The sequence below is a fragment of the Elephantulus edwardii genome, unplaced genomic scaffold (genome assembly GCF_000299155.1).
Source record: "Elephantulus edwardii isolate Elephantulus edwardi_28Jun2011 unplaced genomic scaffold, EleEdw1.0 scaffold00093, whole genome shotgun sequence".
In the NCBI taxonomy this organism is placed as follows: Eukaryota; Metazoa; Chordata; class Mammalia; order Macroscelidea; family Macroscelididae; genus Elephantulus; species Elephantulus edwardii.
Genome location: NW_006399843.1, coordinates 2,117,474 through 2,134,431, shown reverse-complemented (window position 1 = coordinate 2,134,431; position 16,958 = coordinate 2,117,474). Strand labels below are relative to the sequence as shown.

The window sequence follows — 16,958 nt, the reverse complement described above, 5'->3', positions numbered from 1 at the left end:
CGTGTTCCTCTGGGATTGCAGTGCAGCTTCTTGCCACTAGGCCACCAGAGCTCCCCTTGATAAAACTTCTGAGACAGTGCAGTCCCATGATGTCATATGGCTTTCACTTTGCAAATGAAAGTATAATATTTGTTTTAAATCCACCATTATTCTTTCTTCAGATAATCATCATCAGCAGCAGCAGCAACAGCGGCACTGAAAACACACTTTCAAATGCAGGTACTGCAATTGTGCAGTGATAGGCTTATAAAGTGGTTACTCAGGATATACTTACGCAAACCTACAGAAGGAAAACCCTAGAGAAGACATCGTCAGACCTAATTTGAGAAATACTTTTCAGGTTCATTGGTTTTCAAGCTTTCGCAGCCACCAAGCATCCAATTAACTGTGGTTTGCTTCCAAGAAATCCCATGTTGCACGTACTAAAAATCTTTTCTAACTCCATGCTTTCCATTCCGACCAGACGGATAGCTGACCCTCCAGAGGCTTCTCAGAGGCTGCACACAACACAAGAGGAAATAGCCCATCTTCCTTCTGTGGAGGAGCTGGGTGGATTCAAATTCACCCACAGAAGCACCAACCACCTTTGGGTTAAAAGGATAACTCGCTCTGGATTTAGCCACCAGACCTCCTATTACAAATCTTAAATTTTAATTATTCAGACACACAGCTTACCATTACAGAGTTTATGATCAGTGTATGTAATTACAACTTTTGAGTTGCTTACATTCTGGTTCACAATAAAACTTAAAAAAAGGCAGGACATTCTGGGTCCTTGCTCCCTGCACAAGAGCACATAGAAGCTTCTTCTCCGTTGGTATCGTAACTCACATACTTCCCTTCCTTCCATCTTCTTCATCATTCGAGGATTCTTGGGGTCTGAGGTCAGGGTAATATATTCTTGTCCCCAAGCTAATTAGCCACCCCACCCAATTTGAAAAGATCAAGTCTTGCCTCCGTTTCACTTGATTCTTTCTTTTACGTATAGCATACTAAAAAAATGGGATGAAGAAAATACAACGGAAGGCACCAAGATTGAAAAAAAACAAACCCAAACCCAACCCAAGAAAGCAGCATGTTTTTAACAGCTTGCGTGGAGAAAAGTGGAAAAAAATATTAACTGGGGATTTTAGACAGCCCTGTTCATCTTCTCCCACTGCCTGCGCTATTTCTTTTGGAGCAGGAGCCAGAGAACACTCATTCTGGTGGAGAAGGTGCCAAGATTTTTGCCCCTCAGGCCCTGGGCACCTGCTGTGACCGGCCAGAGGCCTGGGAGGACACAACAGATCACTCCAATTGGTAGGTCAATCTAAGGTAGGTCCTTGGCCCCTTCAGATCACAACAAGTAGGATGAGTTCCTGCTGTAGCTTCATTGGGCTATTATTTCTCTTCCGACCCAACTTCTGGTGTTGACTAGAAACCACAATCCACCTCCACTAGCCGGTTCCTTGCATGGCCTCAGCCCACTTCTTAAGTACGGGGGCGGGGCCTGGACGAGGGGGCGGGACGTGGGCGCGTTGGGGGCGGGGCCTGGTTGCACGAGGGCGGGGCCTGAGCTGGAGAGGACCGCGGCGATCGGCGGGAGAAGGAAGAACATGGCGGGCGTGGTGGGGACTGGAACTGGCCCAGGAGCAGCGAGCGGAGATGGAGACGATTCACTGTATCCGATCGCCGTTTTAATCGACGAACTCCGCAATGAGGATGTGCAGGTATTGGTCCCAAGCTGGGGATTTGAGGCGGGCCTGGCCAGTCGTGTGGTCGGTAAGTGGGGAGGAAGACCGGCGCCGCGATGGGCAGGCCTGGGTATTGAGGGCCGGGGTTGGAGCAGAAACTTGAGGTGGAAGAGAAAGGCCGGGGAGAGGCTGTGGTGTGTCTGCCAGACCCTCTCAGGGTCCCCTCTCTTGACTCTCTCTCTCTGTTGACCCCCGAGGCCCCACCCCGCCGGGGCTGTAGGAGGAGAACCGGCGCCCCGGGGCCGGGCGGTGGGCGGCGGACGCGGTCACTGGGCGAGTCCGCGGTCGGGGTCGCGGAGCGCGTCCTGGGCCAGGATGCCAGGGGCCCTTTGAAGTGCTAGTGAAATAACTTTCTTCCCGGCTGCGATTAGAGCCGAAAGAAACTGGCCGGACTTGTTGGATGAAATGAGGCTGAGGAGGCTCGTAAACCTAGAGGAGCTGGTTTATTACCTCCGATGGAACTCTACTTTTGTCAAGACCGAAGTTGTATTTAACCGCCTCCCCTGCTTCACGGCCGCCAGTGTTCTCCCTCCTTGAAGTTAATCCACTTCTGGGTGTTGCATTCCTTTTCATTCATTTCTCCTTCGGGCCCTTCCGACTATTTCCCCCAGGACATCTTCCTGCCTCTGTGAGTGAAGCCGAATTGCATTGTCCCGAGGTTCCTCGTAGGCTAATATCTGAAGGAGGAGTTTTCTCTTTCTTACCTGATTCCATTATACGAACCTGTTGGTACTCTGTTCTCTCTTTACTTTTGAATTGCAACCATTTCTTTATTTTATTTACACCTTTTTTTTTTTAAAGCTCCGTCTCAACAGTATTAAGAAGTTATCAACAATTGCTCTAGCACTTGGAGTAGAAAGAACTAGAACTGAACTGCTGCCTTTCCTTACGGGTATGTGATCTTTGTTTAAAGTTTTTTGTTTTTTTAAAAATCTTTTTTATAAAGCCATTTTCCTTTGACTTTAAAACGTAGGGTTCATTATCCACTGTGGTATTATTAAATACTAAATGAAGCCTAATGCTTTCTGTGCAAAAGAAGCAGGACAGAATATATTCTAATATATCCCGACATTATCTTATTCAGATATTATTTAGCTACTAAGGAGAGTAACTGATATGGGAGTATGAATGTCTGATTCACTCTGTAAAAACACATATAGGAAGACTCCGTTGTTTGAAGAGGAAAGAAGAAATCCTATTAGGATTGTGACCTGGTCATCTTTTTTTTTTTTAAAAAAAAAAGACTTAAAAACAACCTGTTGCCATTGAGTTGATTTTGAGTCATAGCTAACCTGTAAGTCAAAGTACACCATCCCTGTGTAATTTCCAAGGCTATAAATCTTTCTTTTTAGATTTATAAACGTCTGCTGCATTTATAAAAGGTCCCTGCCATGTTTTTCTCCCACAGAAGGGCTGAATGAGTTCCAACCAGTAGCCTTTCTGTTAGCAGCAGAGCGCTTAAACACTATACCAGGCAGGCTCTTTTTAGCTATGTTTAGTCTTTCTTCTAGTTTGATATGAGTGTCCAGCACTGGACCAACTCCCCTTATTGATGAGAACCCTCTTGTCTCCTGCAGATACAATCTATGATGAAGATGAGGTGCTGCTCGCCCTTGCTGAACAGCTGGGAAATTTCACTGGTCTTGTGGGAGGTCCTGACTTTGCCCACTGTCTGCTGGTAAGTACTTATACTGCGTCCCCTCAGTGTCAGTGTAGGAGTTGGTAAGATGAAGGGCACATTGTTTGGCCACAATCCCATTGTAGCCCTGTGTGTAGTTCCTTAGGAAAAGATCTTGATCTTTTTATAGGTAGTCATCATGTTAGCTGTTGAAAGAATCAGTAATGTAGACATTCTGAACTCAGTTAACCTTTTCTTATTTTTCCCCCAATATGAATACAAGAACTTTCTCTTTTCTATTCTGACACTGTGAACTAACTTAATAGTTCAGAGGTGAGGAGAAAAAAGATTTGATTATTTGATGAAACAAGGTTAATTTTTGTCTTTGCATTACCATAAAATACATATAACTATTTTACGATGACAGTTTAATGCATTCACAATGTTATGAAACTATATTCATTCTTTCTCAGTAATTGCCATATACTTGAAACCAGCTCGTAGCTAATCCTCCATTGTGTTTTCAGAGGTAGTAAAGTGCCTGAGAAGAGATAGCCTATTTTGTTCCTTGGAGCAACTGGTGGATTCTAACCCCCTGTCTTTGGGTTGGCAGTATAACTCCTTACTGATAGGTCACCAGAGCTACCTATTTTCACTGTTTTTTCTAGAATATTTTCATCATCCCAAATGGAAACACCATAACCAATAGGAGACATCCTCCTTTCTCCACTTCCTGTAGTATGGGTAACTGCTAAACTGCTTCCTGTGGATTTCCCTGTTCTGAGTTCTTCATGTAGTAGTGCTGGTAGTGTTTTTATTGGACATCTGGCTGCTAATTAAAAAGTTGATCCTTTGAACTGGCAACTATATGGGAGAAAGATGAAGCAGTCTGCTTCTTGGAAACCCTAAGGGCCAGTTCTAACCTGTCCTATAGATTTGTCTGGAGTTGTAGTCAATTCATTAAATGAAATGAAAGGTTCGGAGGAGGTAGTTATATGCTAGGTTAAGAATGTGGGGAAGAGCTCCTGTTTATTCAGTACCTTGAGGACAGAAAGGTAGGGTTATTTTCAGAAAAGGAGAAATTATTTAAATGAGTAGATGTGTTCAATGATCTCTTAAAATGATGTCTGTTTTGATTACTTGTGAATCATCACAAGACCTGCACTAGAGATTGCATCTTTCAAGATGGCATCTGATTAGGTGCTTGGTCTTCATGGAACATGGCTGTAGTCCTTTTAGAAGCAGATTGTCAGGATTTTTTCCTGCAGACCTGCTGGGTGGGATGAACTGCCAGCCTTTTGCTTAGCAGCTGAGCACTTAACCATTGCATTACCACTACCAGAGCCATTGTGGTGTTAGTTGCTGCTGTTTTGTCTACATCTCATATAAACCCTAAATAATGGATCTGAACCTTGCCCTGTGCTGTGATGTTCCCGATGATGTGCCATGCTCATCATCTCTGATAATAACACTTGAGCCTGTTGATACAGTCATTATGTCAATCCATTTTGTTGGATAACAATCCATTTTGTTGGAGAGCTATTGGATAAATCTAATACAGAGATCCTCAAAATATATTTCAAATCTGTCCCCTTCATTTTTACTACCACCCTCCATGCTATTTCTGCTGCATTATCACAATAGTTTCCTAGGTAACTTCCTTTTAATCTGTTTCCTATCCACCTTGCAGTTCATCTTCACCACAGAGATGGATCACTTGCTGTTGCTCTTAGGAACTCCAGACTTTGTACTTTCATGTACAAGATACTTCAAGATGTATTTGACCATACCCTTATTTTTCTGCATAGCCTCATTCCATTCATGTTGGTATTCTTTCTTGTTCTTTGAGTAACTCAAAATCATTGCTCTAGGGATTCTCTCCAATGAAATGTTCTTTTGGGCTCCCTGTGGACTTTCTGAGATACTCTCTGTAGGGCTTGTTTCATACCATTCTGTTTCTCTGCAGTGTGATCTTCACACTGTAATTTCTTTTTTTTTAAATTTTCCTACTAGTTTATATACAAAACTTGAGTACAAATTTGAACAAATTGTTTCCCTCATCCCCCCCATCAGATTGTACAACCCACTGATTATCTCACACACACACACACACACACACACACACACCCCGCACATCCATATCCCTCTGCTTCCAGCCTCTCCCACCCTTCCTGGATCCGCATATTCATTCTACAATAACAGTTTTATACAGTATTTATCCTTGTGGGACTGAGTTAGTTCACCCAGCACAATGCTCTCCAGTTCCTCCCAAGTTAGGTAATAATTTACACTATTATTGCTCCTGCGTGCTGCATAGTATTCCATTGTGTGAATGAATCATAATTTCTCAATCCATTCGTTTCTGGTTGTACATTTTGGCTGTTTTCATGTTCTTGCGATGATGAATAATGCTGCTGTGAACATTGTTGTACAAATCTTTGTTTGTGTCCCAGTTCTTGTATTCTCAGGGTATATTCCAAGCAGTGGAATAACTGGGTCATACGGAATTTCTCTGTTCAGCTTTTGAGGAAGCTCCAAACTGCCTTCCAGAATGGTTGCACCATTTTACAATCCCATCCCACCAACAATATCTTCCTCCACTAGAGTATAAACTCCTACCAGAGCAGGGAACTTTTGTCTGTCTTGTTTACTTTTGTTGTATTTGGTATCTAGAATGCAACTATCATTCATTTGTAGCAAAGAGTGGGTGTCATTAGAAGTATAAAATGATTGAATTCTAGGCTTCTCGAGTATAAAGTATTGAGACTGGAGATCAGGGGCTCCGACCAAAAGTGTTTGGACAAGTAGGCAATTTATATCAAGAGAGAAGTAGTGTGCATTCTTCTTGAACTTGGCTTTACCTTATAGTAGTGATAGAAGGCGACCAGGGAAGAAAAGAAGTTCTGAGTAGCCGCGAGACAAATTAAGAAAGTACTTTGTTACTCATTTTCTACTTTTTGTGCATCAGATATTCTGCAAATACATTATTTTACTGATAAGCTTTGACTTACTCTCTGCTTTGGTTCTGTGGTTAGTCCTGTGTTTAATATTTGCAGGTCATGAAAACATTGCCATTGAGGTTGGGACCAACTCTCCATTGGGTTTGTGAGGCTGTAAATTGCAGGAGGGGAGAAACCCATCTTTCTTTTGCAGTGCAGCTTGTGGGCTCAAACCACCAAAGAACTGAGGCCTTTCTGTTAACAGTGTGACTACCTGTGGTCTGTGCCACCAGAACATGATCCGCTTTGAATTTGAATACATATCTTTTAAACCGAGTGATTTGTATCTCACAGTTGATGCTAAATCTACCAGGATCAAATGCAAACCCACAAAGGCAAAGGTTCAGAGAAGTAGTCTGTTTTTTCTTGGCCATGTCTTTCTTGGTTATGACCCAAGGCCTGACTCAGTGACCTTTGATCTCTTCTCCTAAAGCTGTGAGATTCCCTTCCCACTTTGTATTGTTTACATGATGTTGTTTGGTGCCGTGGAGTCGTAGATGACTCATAGTGACCCTATGAATGAATGGCCTGAGCACTGTTCGTACAAATGGTTTCTGGAGGCAAGCCATTTCGGAAGTGGATGCTGCTCCTGCTTTCAGGCTTCATGATAGTTCTATCAAAAATTCCTATAGCTGTGTATCTCCAGGGAAAATTTAGACTACATTTTGAGTTAAGTGACTTTGTACTCAATCTTTTCTAGTTTTGGATTAATGGTGGTAGGTACAGTGGTTACTTGCCCCTCCAGGAATAGTAGAACTAATACCCAAAAAGCTATGGACTGAGCAATCTGAGAAAAATGCCATCATGTAACTGTAGTGCCCAGTGTGGATAGTGCTACTTTTACACTTACTCTTAAAGAAATATACCTGATCTTGTCTGTCTGATTTTGGTTAGATGTATTTTATACCTAGTTATTGAACTCAGTAATACTAATATTGGGTCATGTCTCTTCCACTGTGTCATTTGTAGACACCATCTGGCACTTACCATCTGGGACATGAGGTCTTGGCTGTCCTACAGAAGTCGTGTCTTCAGGTTGGGTGCACCATATGTTCTCACTGTGCGAACTGAACATTACCATTTGGTCTGATGTATTAACATTCTGGTTACATGTACCACCTCCCTTCAGTCACTTTAAAAGGTGGTAATCTGCATAATCTGGTTCAGTAATGTTTGTGGGTTTGTTTTTTTTCTTTCCCTTTTTTGTTTATTCAGCCTCCTTTGGAAAGTCTGGCAACTGTGGAGGAGACAGTGGTTCGAGACAAGGCGGTGGAGTCCCTGCGGCAGATCTCCCAGGAGCACACTCCTGTAGCTCTGGAAGCTCACTTTGTACCTCTGGTGAAACGCTTAGCAAGTGGGGATTGGTTCACTTCTCGCACATCTGCATGTGGCTTGTTCAGCGTTTGCTATCCCAGGGCTTCCAGTGCTGTCAAGGCAGAAATTAGACAGTAAGATATTATATTTATTTGGGATTATTAGGAAATTATCAGTTACTAATTTACTCAATAGACTGTTATCAGTAGTGACTCATGTCTGAACAGTTGGATTGATGGCATTTTAAAAATTTTTAAATCAGTTGAATAACAGGTTTTATTTTTGTTATTTCTATGGCTTGAAGCCTAATCACTGATGTTTGTAAGAGGAAACTTCTAAAATGAGTTGTGTGTAAGTGTTTGCTGGCAGACATATAATCAGACATATCTAAGATGGTAATCCATTCTTTATTGCAGGTATTTTCGTTCTCTGTGCTCAGATGACACACCAATGGTACGACGTGCTGCTGCTTCCAAATTGGGTGAATTTGCAAAGGTTTTGGAATTAGAAAGTGTGAAAAGTGAAATTGTTCCATTGTTCACCAACCTAGCCTCAGATGAACAGGTAAATTAATTAGGTCCTAACACTGAATGTCCAGATAAGTGTCTCTCCCCAAACATTTCAGGAATTTCTTTGATGTTTCTCTCTTAACCAGTCCATGATTTGCTCTTACATTAGTGGCTGTTAAAAAGAGGAAGTTGGAGCCATAATTAGAAGGGAAAGCCAAAGGTGTGTTAAGGGGTAACATACCTTTGGGGATTATACAGTGTATTGTAATAGGGGGAGTGGAGTTTCCTGGAATTTTTTACCCTTCCTCATAATCAGCATAGCATATTCAAGGAAGCTGTTTGACCCAGTGCATTTTCAGTTTATGGAATGACTTAGCATAATTTTAAATCCAAGGATTTGGATGTCTTTTTTTGTATGATAACAATAATAGTTACCATAGCAAACACTTAAAGTGCTTAGTATTTTCTTGCCTCTGTTTTAAATAGTTTACCACAGCGCAATCTCAATATATAGTTTAATGATGGATTATGATAAACTTGTATTTCATCTGTAAAGTAAGATAGAAACATGCATTTCTTTCTCCCACACAATCCCTCTTTCCCTCATTTTCCTAAGAGTAATTATAATTCTGACTTACAGTAATCTTTCTTGCTTTTTTGTATTTTGATTATACAAGTATGTATTTATAAATAATGTAATTAAAAATTCATACAGTGAAATTGGTTATAGGGCATGAATATTCCCACTTAACGGATTTTAAATTTTCTAACTACATTTTAAAATGTAAAAAGAAACAAATTCAATGAAAAAGTACTATATTTTATTAAACCCAGTAAATCAAAAATATTGATTGTCCATATGTGACACTAGCCACATTTCAGGTTCACAGTAGACACATACTGCTTGTACTTAACCATATCGGATAATAAAGGTTTACACTTTTCCCTATTTGATTGCATTTCTCTTGGTTTACTTTTATATTTTCTTTGGTTCCTTTTGTTTCCTACAAATGAGTAGTTGAATTTAGAGAGGGGGTTTGTAGACTTTCTTTAAAGACCAAATAGTAAATATTTTGCATTTTGTGGGCTAGACAGTCTCTGTTGCAGTGACTCAACTGTGCTGTTGTAGTGTAACATAGCTAGACAGTATGTAAACGAATGTGCCTGGCAGTTTTCAGTAACACTTTATTAAAAGTGCATTTGGCTCAGATTTGACCAGTGTTTGTCCTTGCCTCTTTCAAGAGACTTAATCAGACTTAATCAGGTTTATAAGGCCACTTTATGTGTGATGGGAAGCTTTTTATCAAGAAGCATACAGCATCTAGTCCATTTTTGTGACATTAGTAGCAGCTGATAATAAAAAAAATCTTAAGTGCTACATTACCAAATATATGTGTGTTCCCTCTGACTAGTTAGCTAGTCCTAGCTTATTCATGGGTGGGAAAAATGCTCTATGAGGCTTGTAGTCTGTAGCAAGATGTGTTGCTAACAGAAAGGCTGCATATCTCTGGTGGTTTGATTCCACCAGTGTCTCTGACGGAGAAAGATGGGCAGTCTTCTTCCATTGTGACTGTTTTCAAAACCTGATTGAGGGTCGTTATGAGTCAGAACTTGACGTAACAGCAATGAGTTTGAGGGATTTTTTAGTGATACGTAATTGTGCTGCCAATGCAAAGGTATGTGGTTTGAATCCTCCAGCCACTCTGGAGAAAGATGGGCAGTCTCTTCTTGTGCAACTTACTGCCTCTGCAACTCGCTGGAGGGTCACCAATGGGTTGGTTCCAACTCAGTGGTATATAACAACAGTGCTAGGATGCACTATTAAGGTATATGGATCCTGTTCTCTAGTTTACACATTGGTTGAGGAAAACAAATTACACAACACCTTAATTTTCGTGTAGGAATGAAAGATGATGAAAATTAGGGAGAGTGACATGATAGAGGGATGTGGACATTCTTCTAGGATGGCCGGTTAGAGAAGTTCATTAAGGAGGTGGAATGATCACTGATACCTTGCTTGGGGAAGTGCATGCTAGAGCTATAGGAAGAGAAGGCCTTGCCTAAGGCAAGAACAGAGTGGATGAAAGAAGTCCTGGTGAGAGAAGATCTTAGACAGGAAGGTCGTTGTTGTTGTTATGTGCCGTCGAGTTGCTTGCCACTCATAGCGACCCTATGTACAACAGCCCTAAACTCTGCTCTATCCTGTGCCAATCGCACCGTCTCCGATACACCCATCCTGATTACCCCAGTCACTGAATCAATCCACCTCATAGGGTGCCTTCCCCTCCTGCTCTGTCCCTCCACCTTACCAAGCATGATGTCCCTCTCCAAGGACCTGTCCCTCCTTGCAGCATGTCCAAAGTGTGTTAGACGGAGCCTTAGAATCCTTAACTCCAAGGAGCCACCCGGTTTAACCCTTTCCAGGATGAATCTGTTTGTTTTCCTAGCAGTCCATGGTACTCTCAGTACTCTTCTCCAGCACCACAGCTCAAAGGCATCAATTCTCCTTCTATCCTCCTTAGTCATTGTCCAGCTCTCTGATGCATAACCAGTGACTGCAAAGACCATGGCCTGTATCAGACACACTTTAGTCTCCAAAGAGACACCATTAGAGTTTGGATATTATCCCCCTTAGGTGCAAGGAGAATGCGGTGGAAGATCTTCAGCAAGGGTGTGGCATGATATAATACACATTTTTTTCCTATCAACAATCTGCGTTATGCAGATGACACAACCTTGCTTGCTGAAACTGAGGAGGACCTCATGCACTTGCTGCAGAGGGTCAAGGACTGCAGCCTTCAGTATGGACTGAGGCTCAATGTCAAGAAGACAAAGATTCTCACCACTGGACCAATTGGTAGCATCAGGATGGATGGCGAAGAGATTGAGATTGTTCACAGCTTCAGTTTGCTCGGCTCCACGGTCAACACTCTTGGCACCAGCAGCCAGGAAATCAAAAAACGTTTTGCAATGGGAAAGTCTGCTGTTAGGGACCTCTCTAAAGTACTCAGGAGCAGGTGTCTCTTTGGAGACGAAGGTGCACCTGATACAGGCCATGGTCTTTGCAGTCACTTGTTATGCATCAGAGAGCTGGACAATGACTAGGGAGGACAGAAGAAGAATAAGCTGTGGTGCTGGAGAAGAATATTGAATGTACCATGGACTGCCAAGAAAACAAACAGATTCATCCTAGAGAGGGTTAAACCAGGCTACTCCTTGGAGGCAAAGATTCTGGGGTTTCGTCTGACGTACTTTGGACATGTTGTAAGGAGAGATAGGTCTTTGAAGAGGGACATCATGCTGGGTAAAGTAGAGGGACAGCGCAGGAGGGGAAGACCCTCTGAGGTGGATTGATTGAGTGACTGGGGTAATCGGGATGGGTGTGTCAGAGGCAATGCGATTGGCACAGGATAGAGCAGGTTTTAGGGCTGTTGTACATAGGGTCGCTATGAGTCGCAAACGACTCAAATGGCACATAACAACAACAACAACAACAGTTTATTTACAAAATTCTATTACAAATTAGAACAGATACTTTCAGTTTCCCTCACTACCCCCCATCAAATTGTGTAACCTAATGATTAATCCTCCCTTCCCCCTGCACATCCAGATCCCTCTGCTTCCAGCCTCTCCCACCACTCCTGGATCCTTATACTCATTCTACAATAGCCAATATTTTGCTTATGGGACTGAGTTAGTTCAGTCAGCGTAATGCTCTCCAGTCCCTCCCGTTAGGTAATAATTTACAAAATTACTGCTCCTGTGTGTTGCATAGTATTCCATTGTGTGAATGTACCATAATTTCTCAATCCATTCATTTGTGGTTGGACATTTGGGCTGTTTCCATGTTCTTGTGATGGTGAATAATGCTGCTGTGAACATTGTTGTACAAATCTCCGTTTGTGCTTCAGTTCTCATATTCTCAGGGTATATTCCAAGTAGTGGAATAGCTGGGTCATATGGAATTTCTCTGTTCAGCTTTTTGAGGAAGCTCCAAACTGCCTTCCAGAATGGTTGCAACATTTTACAGTCCCACCAACGATGTGTAAGAGGTCCTCTTCAACAATTATAACTTGCTGCCATGTAACTTTGCCACTTTTATTGGATGAGACCTCATTGTGGTTTTGATTTGCATCTCTCTTCATGTCAGTGATTTGGAGCGTTTCTTCCTCCTGTGTATGTTTGCCATTCGAATATCTTCCTTTGTGAAAATTCTTCCTGTTTCTTTTGTCCATTTGGTAATTGGGTTATCAGTCTTTTTCTTGCGGAGGCCCAGGAATATTCTGTAAACTTTTGTTATAAGACTTTTGTCTGAGATATATACATTTTAATAGAACATTCCAGATGGAATCTAAATTGTTAATGGGCAAGAATAGAATAGGAAGTCTAGGACACTGTTGTGATAATACAGGTAAGAGATGATGATAAATGAATTGGCAGTAAGAATCTGGAAAGAATCTGGAGGTAGAATCAGTATTGTTGTTGATTGCCTTCAATTCGAGCACAACTCATAGTGACCCTAGGAACAAAAGGCCTGAAGCCCGTCTACAACTATCGACATTTGTGAAAGTTCATAGAGTTTTGGGAGGCATGTTTAGGAAGTGGATGATGTTGTTATGTGCCATCGAGTCTCCTGTAACTCATAGCAACCCTATGCACAACGGCCCCCCCTGCTCTATACCACGCCAATCTTAATATCTCTGACACACCTATCCCCATTACCCCAGTCACTGAATCAGTCATTGAGGGTCTTCTGTGCTGTTCCTCTACTCTCCCAACCATGACGTCCCTCTCCAAGGAATGATCCCGCCTTGCAGCATGTCCAAAGTATGTTAGACGAAGCTTCAGAGTCGTTACCTCCTAGGAGCAGCCTGATCTCACTCTCTCCAGGACAAACTTGTTGTTCTCCTAGCAGTCCATGGTATATTCAGTACTTTTTTCCAGCACCACAGCTTAAAGGCATCAATTTGCTTTCTGTCATCCCTAGTCATTGTCCAGCTTCCTGATGCATAACAAGTAATTGAAAGAACTATGGCCTGGATCAAGTGCACCTTAGTCTCCAGACTGACATCATTGCTCTTCAGTACTTTGGAGAGGTCTCTGATAGCTGACTTTCCCAATGCAATTCGTCTTTTAATATCCTGGATTCTGGGGAGGGAAAACAAGCCAAATCACTTAGATGTTAGAAAGATTCTGTTAAGAAGGAGGAGCATGTGTAGGGGAAAAAATTAGGAAAAGAGATGTCATTTATTAATTTAACAATTGGTGATTTGCATGTATTTCCATAGATAGTAGTTGTTGCTTGATTTTGTATCATATTTGGGATTTAGAAATACATGTAGTTAATAGCTCCTGGGGGGCGGGGGAATAGCTTCTGTGAAGAGAGTAGTTTCATATGTTCATTAGGATACAAAGAGCGAGTGTGTTTTAGGTAAGATGGGCAGTCTCAGCTGTGAGTAGGATTTGACAGTAATAGTTTGTTGTATTTTTGAAAAGTTAGTTCTTAGTCATTTCGCATGTCAGTCTCTACTATGATCTATCAAAGTTGAGTATCCCTCTCTCTGCCTTATCTCTGTTGTCTTTCTACTCTAATCTGTTAGAAAAGAATTTGTACAAGTATACTCGTAATTTTTATTTTTTCAGCTTCCTAGTATCATATGTTGGAAGGAGGAGTGGCATCCACTTCCGTAATAGCTTGCCTCCAGAAACCCTATGAACCTGGAGAGAGGATGAGAGACACCCATGAGTTGAGGACTCTCCTACATAGGGTCGCTGTGAGTCATCTGCAACTCGACAGCACTTAACAACAACAGTATCATATGGCTTAGTATACATCAATCCAAATACTTTTCTTTTTCCTCTTAATATTTAAGTTTTTTTTTTAAAAAAACACACAACAGTAAATCTCAACTAAGGTATGTGCTCACCCACTAAATGAAGTTTTTTTTCTATTTTTTACATTTGACTTATCCTTTTAGACAAAGGGAGCAGCTGTTTTTAGACAGAAAGGCCTGGAACTATAGGGGGTGATTGTTTCTTTGAACAGCCACCACAGTGCTGCCCCTTCACACATGCCACATTATTGTTATAGGTGGTCTTGTGTTGATTTCAACTCACTGACTCTGTGGGTCAGAGCAGAGCTGCCCATAGAGTTTCCTTAGCTGTAGTCTTTTTAGGAGCATGTCCTTAGATCTTTTCTCCTCCAGCAGAGTGGTGGGGTGGCTCTAAACCCCAGCCTTTTCAGCCCTATTCAAATGTATCATTGCTATACCGCCAGGGCTCCCTGTATAGGGTCACTGAGTCAGAAGAGACTTGATGCCATCAACAGTAAACGCACACTCTGTGACTCCGAGTAAATACTGTTTGACTAACAAAGACATTTTGTTCCTTTAGGATTCAGTGCGCCTGTTGGCTGTGGAAGCTTGTGTTAGTATTGCCCAGATACTGGCTCAGGATGACCTGGATAGTCTGGTCATGCCTACACTGCGACAGGCAGCAGAGGATAAATCTTGGCGAGTTCGCTATATGGTAGCTGACAAATTTTCAGAGGTAAAATTATTGCACTGCCATTTTTTAAGTACTAAAACCTCCCCAAACCACAACTCAGCACAAACATAGATTTATTGTTACATCAAATGTCTTCGATATAATTTTTCTGAAAAGGAGATGTCTGAGCCCAAAGGGTCATGCTTTTGTTCTTCTTCATTATTTTGTTAATGTTTCTTAAAACCTCAATTTTTTTTTATAGCTCCAGAAAGCTGTGGGTCCTAAAATCACCCTAAATGACCTCATCCCCGCCTTTCAGAAGCTCCTTAAAGACTGTGAAGCTGAAGTCCGTGCAGCTGCTGCCCACAAAGTGAAAGGTTAACGAGTTCAGTTTATGTTGCAACATTTGTCATTCATTTTGGTGCAGTTTTTTAAATGTTAGAGAATTTTACATTTGTTTTGTTCCACAATATGTTTTTCAAATAAAAAGAGATGAATTCAGTGTGTAGAAATGTCACACTGTTAAATAAAACTGCTTCCTTAATATTTCAAGCCAAACAGCCATTTTATTTTATGTTTACGTTTTTTAAAAAGGCTTTTCCAGGTTGGCTCAACAGTGGTACACAAATTGAAGAAACAAAAGGGCAGCCAGACTGAGCTGTTTTGCTTAGATTCTTTTTATAGGCATATTACTTGATTTACCTTACAATTCATAAACCTCATAAATTTTCTCTTTACATAAACATTTTTTTTATCTCTTTTAGAACTTTGTGAGAACTTACCCACTGATGGTAGAGAGACCATAATTATGAATCAGATTTTGCCATATATCAAGGTAAACCCCAATTTTAGTTTATCTTGCTTCACTCTACCATATATGGTGAACCTTACCTCAGAAGTGTTTGTTTTTGTTTCACTAAAATTCTTTGTGTTTAAAGGGAGAAATGGGGAGAATAGGGCAGGGTGTTAGTTGCTATTTGCCATTTACTAGTGCTATATAATTATCAACTGTGTCATATTTTAGCCTGACTAAGGAAACATAATCAACTCTCAATATTGAATAGTACTGCATTTTTTTAATTCCTTGGGAGAGGACATGGAACTTACTGCTGACTTGCAAAAAAAAAATAAAAAGACTTAACCATTTGTTTTATTTTAGGAATTAGTTTCTGATACAAATCAACATGTCAAATCAGCTCTAGCTTCTGTAATTATGGGATTGTCTACCATTTTGGGCAAAGATAATACTGTTGAGCACCTTCTACCTCTTTTTCTAGCTCAGTTAAAGGATGAGGTAAGTGTGGCTATAAATTCTGTTCCTTTGATAGAGTTGTTGATGAGTGGATTTTCGTTTGGGGTTTCATTAAAGTAGGACCTGACAAAGGGAAGTAAGGATTTAAAAGTGTAACCTGTTTTAAGCTAGGGACAGTCCCTTTGTTTGAGTATGGGAGACGTATAGGCTCCCAACAATGAGGCATAGGAACTGAAACAGATTTATAGATGTCTGTCTGCACAGTCTACATGGTATATTTACAGTAACTCATTATCTTTCACCTAATGTATATTTTAAAAATTTTTACAGAAAATATTGATAACATTTAATGGATAATTAAGAAGCTCTATTGGGCAGTTGACTGCTAATCAAAAAGTCAGCAGTTTAAACCCACTACTTCCTCTGCAGAAGAAGAAAGGACTTGAGAAGTCCAGCCTTGAGAACCCTGGGGGGGGCAGCTCTACACTGTCCTGCAGTCAGTGGTTTTGGCATTTTGTTTATTGACTAGTGTATGCACAAAGCTCCTACTAGGTGGCCTACCTGTAAGGAGTTGTGTGGACAACCCAAAGGCAGTCAGTTGGAATCCACAGCAGCTTTTAGGGAAATAGATGGGCATTCTCCTACCGTGCAATTTACAGCCTCTGAAAACCCACTGGAGGGCCATCTCCGAGTTGGTTCCAACTCCACAGCACTTAATAGAAGCGTTGTCCTAAGTGTTTGACATGTGTTCTTTACATGTAATCCTTATTTCATATAATTCCCATAATAATAAACAGGGAAGTTAAGGCACAGAAAGAGAAAATAACTCGTATCCGAAGTATCTCAGTCGTTGTTGTTGTTATGTGCTGTTGAGTCACTTGCGACTCATAGCGACCCTATGTACAACAGCCCTAAAGTCTGCTCTGTCCTGTGCCAGTCGCACTGTCTCTGACACTCCCGTCTTAATTATCCCAGTCACTGAATCAATCCACCTCATAGAGGACCTTCCCCTCCTGCGCTGTCCCTCCACCCTCCCAAGCATGATGT

At 41.4% G+C, this 16,958-nt stretch overlaps 1 protein-coding gene across 2 annotated transcripts in view; it reads left to right on the top strand.

The window, feature by feature from the left end:
* The first annotated feature begins 1,587 nt into the window (after positions 1-1,587).
* PPP2R1B (protein phosphatase 2, regulatory subunit A, beta) overlaps positions 1,588-16,958 on the top strand; it is a 30,700-nt gene continuing 15,329 nt past the window's right edge. Inside the window, exons 1-9 of one of the 2 annotated variants that reach the window (XM_006890768.1) lie at positions 1,588-1,709; positions 2,535-2,625; positions 3,311-3,411; positions 7,566-7,798; positions 8,081-8,228; positions 14,567-14,722; positions 14,922-15,036; positions 15,424-15,494; positions 15,819-15,953. In XM_006890768.1, the coding sequence (XP_006890830.1) occupies positions 1,596-1,709; positions 2,535-2,625; positions 3,311-3,411; positions 7,566-7,798; positions 8,081-8,228; positions 14,567-14,722; positions 14,922-15,036; positions 15,424-15,494; positions 15,819-15,953 (1,164 nt within the window). In that variant the 5' untranslated portion in view covers positions 1,588-1,595. The remainder of the gene's footprint in view (positions 1,710-2,534; positions 2,626-3,310; positions 3,412-7,565; positions 7,799-8,080; positions 8,229-14,566; positions 14,723-14,921; positions 15,037-15,423; positions 15,495-15,818; positions 15,954-16,958) is intronic. The other variant, XM_006890769.1, reaches the window with a different exon arrangement.